General features: G+C 45.3%; 1 protein-coding gene and 1 long non-coding RNA gene across 4 annotated transcripts in view; one reads left to right on the top strand and one right to left on the bottom strand.

Annotated features, from left to right (window-relative positions):
- Positions 1-4,051: 4,051 nt before the first annotated feature.
- Positions 4,052-7,691, bottom strand: COX20 (cytochrome c oxidase assembly factor COX20). Of its 2 annotated transcripts, XM_072331533.1 has the most exons (5): positions 7,524-7,691; positions 7,154-7,234; positions 5,495-5,609; positions 5,281-5,344; positions 4,052-4,762 (listed from the first exon to the last, which is right to left on the bottom strand). In XM_072331533.1, exons 1-5 carry the CDS (start codon positions 7,554-7,556, stop codon positions 4,621-4,623), a joined length of 435 nt encoding a protein of 144 aa, XP_072187634.1. In that variant the 5' UTR covers positions 7,557-7,691; the 3' UTR covers positions 4,052-4,620. The 2 variants fall into 2 exon arrangements, with proteins under 2 accessions (XP_072187634.1, XP_072187635.1); XM_072331534.1 differs by lacking the exon at positions 7,154-7,234.
- Positions 7,692-7,782: 91 nt separating this feature from the next.
- Positions 7,783-9,047, top strand: part of LOC140249607 (uncharacterized) — a 16,238-nt gene continuing 14,973 nt past the window's right edge. Inside the window, exon 1 of one of the 2 annotated variants that reach the window (XR_011903040.1) lies at positions 7,783-8,278. This is a non-coding gene — a long non-coding RNA (uncharacterized lncRNA). Of the gene's footprint in view, positions 8,433-9,047 lie in introns of both variants that reach the window. The other variant, XR_011903041.1, reaches the window with a different exon arrangement.

Below are 9,047 nucleotides of genomic sequence, written 5' to 3'. Positions count from 1 at the left end.
GTTGAGCATCTAAGAAATAAATATTAGACAGAAATGACTTGTGCAAGTTAAATGCCTTGTGTATTTTCTGTTTGCTCTGGGAGACCTCAGAGGAAGAGACTACAATAGAGCAATAAGATCGATTTCTGTACTTACATATCCAAGACCGTAACAGTTAAACATATTACAAAATGCATTTGGGCTCCAGAAGGCATTCCTTCAGGCACGGCCTTTGCAGGAAATCGCCCGTTCACAGGGAAGGGGAGCATCTCAGAGGAGCACAAGGCGGGATTTCAGTGCCGGAGCCAAAAGACTCACTGCGATACCTGGCTGCCACAGGAGCCACCTTCTCCAATGCAGTGAGGTGAAGCGGGTGAAGGTAACCCCTGGCACTCAGGCCTGCCAGGCGCTGAAGGGCTGAGGAAAACCGGTGAGCTGCTGGTGGTGGAGCCGGGCATGGAGGCCGCGTGCTGGGAGCAGGAGGCGGGCAGACTGCAAAGTCTCTGGCAGCTCCCGGACATTCCTCAGGCAGGGGCTGCTACTATTGCTTCAGCAGCAGCTTGGCTCAGCCCCGGGATATTTCTGTGGCTCCATGGCTTGGCAGCCTGCCATTGCTTTTCTATTTTTTTTTTAAACAAGAAACGTTTGTGGAAGGGAAATGACGGATTCCAAGAGTTTCTTTCAGCAGACCATTGAAACAAACGAGAAGTTTTCAGGAATGAAGTTTGCTTTTATATCTACGTAACACCGCCTTGGAAAGCATACCACACAGTGCCGAGTACAAACATCACCATCTCATTCCACAACAAAACATGAAAATCACACTACTGAAAGCAACTGAAGGGCTGGTGGGGGAAGGGAGTGAATGGTCTCCCAAACAGTGTCTGTCTTCTGTGTTCTGTGTTAGTATGGATAGTAAACGGAAGCCATTTCTGATGTATAGGTAATGGAACTCTCCTGAATTCAGTCAGTTTTGCTGCCACACCAAGAGTATGCAATTTAATAACAATCTGTCATCTGTGGCATGCCATAGGGACCAGAGGCATGGATGCAGGTGTGCATAACAGACACAGTCACAGAGAAGCAGACACACTGAAATGCTCAGCCTTGGTTAGGCTATTAAGAACACAGTGTCTGTCATGCATAGAATATGAGGATTCCTTTTTCCTTGTATCAGGTGGATCCAGAAGACTCACTGCATCATCAACGTTAGGTGGAGGTCTCAAGAATGCATGCATGGGTGACAGAGGCATGCAGGAGGAAGCACGGTGTTCCCAATGGGAGGATGGTGACATAGAAAATGATGACTGGGTTTTTGGGTTAAAAGGACTGCTGTGCATGTCAGCAGGGGTATGAAGCCCTTTGTGGTAGTGGTTCAAAGGGACATTCTGAAGTTTAGAAAGAAAGGGCTGATCTCTTTGTGAAAATTACCAAAGAACACCATGTTAGTCAACATCAGATCTAAGAAACCAAGTAAAACAAGTTCTGTCACAGTCTCCCAACACTACTGTAGGGTGATCCTCAACAAAAAAGTGTTGGATGAATGCGCCATAAGCAAAGCAATAATCATTAGTAGTTCCAGATTTCTTTGGGCTGCCCGAGCAGACTCTATTCTTTTCTGAGGAACTGACCATTGGAAAACAATCATTTTCATCTTCTAAACATACTGTAAAACCTTGTTTTCATCAGTTTTCCAAGGCAATTTTACTGTATCCGCTTCAAACTTTCATTAATAATCACCGAGCTCCTGACCTAAGCTCCAGAATACAGGTATGAGAGAAGCATGGAAATGAATCTACTGAGCTGGGGTAATTCTTTCACTTGGGAACTCATTAATGCTTCATTGTTACCCCCCTGAAAAAAACACCCTACCAAAAACCAGAGTCATTCATTAATAACACCAAGTGACCCTTCCTCCACAGCACTCTAGGTCTTGGAATGGGTGGTGACAAACAAAACAGCCTCGAAATCTGCAAAATGAACTGAGAAATCAAAGACCATTATCCCCTAAAAATCTCTGCTTGAGTAAAGCTGTAATTGACAACTTCAGGATGACAGCTGTAATTGCCTCTGTTGTCAACTAAAACATTTTAATTCTTGGCTTTTGAGTCTTTCACAATTTTTGGCGGCTAAAACATTACATCTGCTATAGAGAAGGGTGCTGGAGAGTAGAGGCACTCAGATCACACACAGCTCTATTACAGAGCTGGCAATTCACCTTACTTAGATTGCCATATTTCTGCTTGTTGCTTTGACAGTGACTCCCCTTCCAGGAAGGCTTGGAGGGTACAACCCCCTGTGTGGTGAGCTCCTGTCACTGTCAGGAGCTCTGAATGCAGTCCTGACTGGTGAACACCAAGAGTGTCAGTAGCACAAGCAGCACAATGAGTAAGGTGTGCAGGAACTGAAGATGCCACAGGCCCATTTATGTACTTTGGTGACACTTCAGATTGCCTTAAAGTAGGGAGACTTCGTGCATGTTTAACATTCAGTGCATTCCTTCTCTCCTGTTGCAGACCCCTCCCTTTCACGGCAGCTAAATCCATCTCACAGCTTCCTTTTCTACTCTCCATTCAGCAAAGGCTCCAACCTTTGGTTAGCCCCATTTTACCTCAGCTTTAAGGGAACTCAAACACATTGGCCAGACTGCTGCATATTACAACCTATCCCATTTTTTCTGCTAACAATTGCGTGAAGCACACTCAATTTATATTGTGTACAGTGAAGTAGCATTAGGCTGGTGATCTAAGCAATGCAGATACGTCTATGCAGAATTTAACAGCGATTGGCCAGAATTACTAATACTGAAGTTAAGCAGCTGTAGGGGTAGCAGTAACTACAGTAGCACAAAACAAGAGCCAAATAACACTGGAGATAATCTAATCCTGCTGTTTTCTCCTCACTGTGGTCACAGTACTTAGCTATTTTGAACGATGCCCCTGCATGCATGCTACCTTCTTTCCTGGCAGTACAAAACCATATTCTCTTCTTTCTCAACAGTTGATCTTTGCCAAAGAGTAAACTTTCATCTAGATGCTTTTGTCTTCTGACCTCCCCAACTGAATTATGACCTCACAGCAAAAAGACCCCTGCTTAGGTTGCAGTTCCTTGTCTTACGTCAGATAGGAAAGAACTCAACCATGTATTAAAATAGGAGTGTGTGTTAAGTACTCACTCAGTTTCCTATGGTTATTCCAGGGGCCTTATGAGGCAACACTTCCTACCTGATCCAAAGAGAAGGAGCACATCTCCCATCACAGCACAAAATTAGGAGCAACACTTTCTCCTGTGAATTAGAGCTAAATAAAAGTCAAATTCCAAGCCTGATTTTTCCAGTGAAGACAATGTTTCACTGTACTAACTCAAGGTCTCTGAGGGCTTTCTAATATGAACAACTGAACTGAAAGTTCTCCATAAAACTTATCTTCATTCTTTCACCTCCTCCATAAGAAACAAGAGGAATAGGGTACAAATAGAAATGGTAAAGAATGCAAATTTGTTTTCTTCTTGTACGAGGCAAATCCATTAAGTGTAAAAGTTCAGTTATCTTTGTATTAGCAGCATGTTGGTTTAGTACTCTGAAGTATACTCCCAAGTTAATAGAGCCATGCTGCTTAAAGCTGGACCTCCCTGCCCCCACCAACCTGAGTCACAAACTCAAAGTAAGTCTAGGGTGAAGAGAAAGGACTATTTTTACTCAATTAATGCCTTTAGGCCAAAAGTGCTTATAATGTAATATACTATAAATTGTTTTGTGGAAACCCTAAATATACTCTCACTATGTAGACAGAAGCATGTAAGCAAAGGCATACTATACTATGCCATCATTCATATTCTTGTTAGTACGCAATTAGAGCTAACACTGTTTGCAAATAAGACAATGTTTCTGAGAAAGTACATAAATATAGCTCTTTTAACTAAAGATTCATGGCAACTAACAGTGTGCCTCATTAGATGAACTGCTGGCCATCACCACTTATAAATCACATCAACTGTTGTTTTACCAACTGTAACAAAATGTCTTAAAAATCTTCTTTAGTGAAATTAAAAAATGTTACATAGACAGGTGAGATTCCTCCTGAGGTGTTTTTATTCTTCATTTTGCACAGATGGAGATTCAGCTTCACAGTGTCTATATATTATCTGAAGTTACAGAATCTACCAGTATCTTCCACTTTGCACAAGTAAAGCACTCACCCTCTGCTTAAATATTCCTGTTTTCCAAATGCCACACTTAACAGCAGCACTGCAAGATGCATTTACTCAGAACAGCTGATGAAAATATCTTGCATTTAAACATGTTGAAATTACAACTTAGCTTTGTTTGTAAGATAAAGGAGCCCCCAAATGTTGTCACTGATTCCCTGAGACTGCGCAAAACAGCATCAACTCCCAAATGTTTAACAAGTCAAAAGCAAGGAGGTCAGTGCTAACTGTGTACATAGTCACATACATACATGAAACTAAGGAAGGCTTATATACAGACTTAATAGATTCACTCTGAATTTCTTACTTAAATCTTCCAGGAAAACCAACATGATTCATTCAGTTTGTTATCTCACCTACTTACAGGGCACACTGCCATTTTTGGACCACCTCAGTGCGGTATTACACCACACACATAGATTCCTATCATAATTCCTATGAATTGCTTCTTTCATCGCTGGTTTGGTTTCTTTTCGGGTCTAAAGAACTGCCTTCAAATAACAGTTTGTTTCTCATTCCTTCCTTAAGCATTCTTTGCCGAATCCTCTGTTGGGCTAAATTGTACCTGCAGTAAAACCTAGAAAGAGAGACACAAAAAAAAATGAGATTCACTGCTTTATGACAGTACCAAATCAGTGCTATTCAGCCAGCTGAAAACTTGAAACCACACACAATATTAGCAAACTGCATCATGAAATAATGCATAAAGAAAACACTAAGGTACCTGATACTTTAAGGCAAACATTACTCAGCCAGTAAGAAAGAGAATATACAGTATACAATTCCAATGGAAAATGCTTTGTTTTACAGTTTTGACCTTAGCCTCATGAACATTTACTCTGCTGCCTTTATGACCAGGACAGAAGAAAAACAGCACGGTGTTTTTTGTTTGTTTGTTTTCCTTAGCATATACAAATAAGTATTCAAAGACATTTTTTCCCTTAAAAAAAATGATCTGGGGAAGAAAAAGAAAGGATAGTTTGCTAGGCAGGTTATTTTTGGTGTTCCAAAAACAGCGGATAAGGTCGCACAAGGATTGCACTGTACAAAGCAGCCAACAAAGGTCTGCCAAAATTCAAGGAGCATTTTACATACCAGTATCCTAACATTGTGCAAATAAAGCCACCGACTGCAAAGTCACAAGATCTTCTAACTCTACCTGAAACAGAGACAAAAATGCTCAAAAAAAAAACCAACAGAGAAATAGCTTGGGTGACTTGCCATTATTCATAAAGCCTAACAGAAATTAGGAATGAATTTATCTTTACAAATCAACACGTGGGAAGATACAGAAGGTGTGAGTACTTACTAGTTGCTAAAAAGTGTCCAAGACCCAAAACCAAAGATCCCAGAGAGCCATACAGCACTGATTCTCGTGCACACGGGACATTTTTAACATCGAGAAATCCAAGGAGTTTGAAGGACTATAAGGAGAAAAAAAATAAACAACCCATATCAATTAATATTTCAATGAAAAAAATGACTTTTGTAAAAGCCTACCACGCTAATTTCACAGTAAAACTGATTCATCTTAGCAGTCAACGATAAATACTGGAGGATTTCTTGCTTCCAAGGATCTTATTTATATTCGAACCAAACCAATTTACATTTGAGCAAAAGGTGAACATGCACAGCTCCATCAAGAATTGTTAGGAAAGAGTTAGCTATTGATTTAAGAAACATCATTTTGTATAAGCTTGCTGATCTATCCTTCCTATTGAAGACTATAAAGGAACTACTTCATTTCTTCCCTTATATTGCCCCCAAGAAAGAGAAGGCAGAAAACCCAAAGGAACCCAGTTCTTTCATCCAAAACCAACCTACATCAGGACAAACGGGCACGGTCACAACCAACCAGGTAAAGTTATGTCGTGCCATTTTAGTAACTGAAAAAGTAGATGTGTTTAAAAGTAACTTTTAAAAAAGTGAAAGAAATTACTGGAAAAGATGCAGATAGCAGAGAACCTTATATTGAATAAAGAATAAAAACATCATTCTTATCCTAATCCTACTATAGACAAGGGCTGTTCAGATAAATTTATGTGTATAACACGCATGGACTCTTAGATGAGCCTACTGGTAAAAATTACTCACATTAAGCCATACGCTCTCTCCAATTATAACCTACACTGGCTTTTATATGTCAATTTTCTATTTAACCTTCAAATGGCAATTACACGTGGCATTCGTAAACACAACTGTGAACTGACAAATCTGTTTTTAATTTCACAGATGCCTATGCTGGCTTCGGCACATTCTAAGTCTCCTAACTTGAATGCCACTCGTATATCCCACCTGACAGAGATCCTCACATGTGCACACAACCAGGAATGGGAAACTAACTCTATACAGGCCTCCAAGCAACACAGTCAGCACTAAGGTTTGTGAACAGGCTGCCCACAGTGGTTGCGGATGCCCCTCCGTGGAAGCATGCGAGGCCAGGCTGGATGGGGCTCTGAGCAATGTTTGGTGCAACCTGTAACAAGGGGGTTGGAACTAGATGATCTTAAGGGTTCCTTCCAACCCAAACCATTCTATGGTTCTATCAACTAGAACAAATCCGCTCTTCATTCTTCTCATTCACCTGCTAGATTCTGAAGACGGAACACTGCAGAAAGCCACGTGGGAAGGGCCGACAGCTCTGGAAACAGGTCAGCATCACTGTGACACGTGTGGCTGTACTTACAGGGACACAAGCACGTGCCAGCAGCTGGATTTGTGGGCGGGTAAGGGAATCCCCACCAATAACTCTACCTGTGTCCTCTGTGGACAACCATCAGCTGTTCAGTGTAATCCCTGCGTACAAGCGAGACAGAAGGGATTTGGTCTGTATCGGTCTAATCTCCTAATGAATAATGTCAAGCACTCCCTCGTGGAAGAGGTCATCCAATACACCGCTGTTGTTGGCTAGGAAGGTACAGTGCTGCATCTGTGCTGCATGAGGCACCCTTTTAAAATAGGCCTTCACCTGTTGCCGTACTGAAATCATCTGCTGTGGTTCCAGCCACTGCTCACTGCTGGGGATACCAGAGCTCGAGTGGCGCGGCAGCTTCACCCAAAAAGAGAAGGCCCGGCAGAAGAGCACGCAAAATTAATACTGACAACAACAACAAAAAACAACCCACCAAACCAATTAACCCCCCCAATGCAGTCCTTCCCAACCTGGCTCCATTCAGCCTCCCACTCCGCCCTGATCCCTGCTCTGATCACCGCGCAGTGACCGCTCTCCACGTTCTGCTCAGTAACCGCTTCCTCGGCACTCGGACCCCGGGCACCCCTCAGCCGACAGCCGGCAACAGAGCGGAGCGAGGCGAGAAACACCCGCCGCTTTCCATTACCTTCTCCGGCTCAGAGTCGCCCTCCCCCGCCATGCTGCGACAGCGCCGCGCCGGCCGCGCACCACCGAGAGCGGGCTGGGGCCGCGTAGAGCAGGCACGGGGAGCGGCCGCTCTAGCCGCCGCGTCTCTATGGTGCCCGCGCGGGGAGCGGGGGCGGGCGAAAGCGCCGGCGCCATTTTAGGTCTAGCGCTGAGATTCCAGCAAAATCCTTTGTTCAGTGAAATGGGTCACGGAGCAGGGGGCGCGCGCGCGTGCCCGCATCTAGAGGGCGGGGGCACGCGGGCGCGCAGCGGGAGGGGAGCGAGCGCGGCGCTGGCGGCCGGCCCGGCCTTCCCTATCGCGCACCTCTGCCCGGTGCGGCCGGCGGCTGAAGCCCCCCACAGCCCGTCCCCGACACGAGCAGGACAGCCCGTTCACTGCTAGCGCTGCGAGCGCGGATAGCGCTTCCGGGCGCGGCTGCCTACGCTGCTGCCCGAGCTGTGGTGGTTGGCGGCACCGCTGTACCGCACAGCTGACTGCCCTTAGCGGGCCGCTCGCTTTTTGTCGGTGTTTGCCACATTCCCAGCCAGCCACGCACCTCTTGCGCCCCTGCGTTGCGCCTCTCGCGCCCTCGGCCCTTTATGCAGAGGAAGAGTGACGCGGCCTCCTCGTGCCTCCCCCTGCCTTTGCTGTACCATAAATCCTCGAGTAGAGGCTCCCCCAGTCCCGCCGCCTGAGGCCCAGCCCCGGCTGAAGGAGCAGGGCAGGCCGAGGAGGTGAGAGGAAACGTAGCGGACGTTCTGGAGCGCCCTGCGGGAGAAGGAGGTGGCTCAGGCCGCCTAGCCACGTCCTCTGCTATAGTCGGTCACTGGGGAGGGATGAGAGTGGCAGTCAGGGCAGAAACGTAGTGCTGGAGTGCATCGGAAAAAGGTAGAGGGAAGGATGGGGGATGAATTGTTCCAGTAAGTGCTTTTGAAAGAGGCTTTGTTTGGTTAATTTGCGACTAATTCACGAGTAATGTGTTCAGTGAGGGTAATTCAAGTTAGCCTACTAGAAATAATGCCTCAGACATATAGTTTTGCCTGTAGTAAGTTCTGAAAAAGTAAATTGTAGAATCATAGAGTCATGCAATAGTTTGGGTTCTGAGGGACCTCAAAGCCCACCCAGCCCCAAGCCACAGCCGTGGGCAGGGCTGCCACCCTCCAGCTCAGCTGCCCAGGGCCCCATCCAACCCGGCCTTGAGCTCCTCCAGGGATGGGGCATACACAGCTTCCCTGGGTAGCTTTGCCATCAGCACTCTGCCCTCTGAGTAAACAACTTACACCAAACATCTAGCCTAAATCTCCCCTCCCTTAGCTTCAAGCCATTCCCCCATTACCCTGTCACTTACTACCTGTGTAGAAAGTTGATTTCTCTCCTTAAAGCTCCTTAAAGTACTGGAATGCCACAGTAAGGTCTCTCTGGAGTCTTCATTTCTTCAGACTGAACAAGCCCAGCTCTCCCAGCCTATCTTCATAAGAAAGATGCTCCAGACCTCTGATCATC

The sequence above is a fragment of the Excalfactoria chinensis genome, chromosome 3, assembly GCF_039878825.1.
Source record: "Excalfactoria chinensis isolate bCotChi1 chromosome 3, bCotChi1.hap2, whole genome shotgun sequence".
Lineage (NCBI taxonomy): Eukaryota > Metazoa > Chordata > Aves > Galliformes > Phasianidae > Excalfactoria > Excalfactoria chinensis.
The sequence above is the reverse complement of the archived record's forward strand: the minus strand, read 5'-3'. Positions and strand labels throughout refer to the sequence as shown.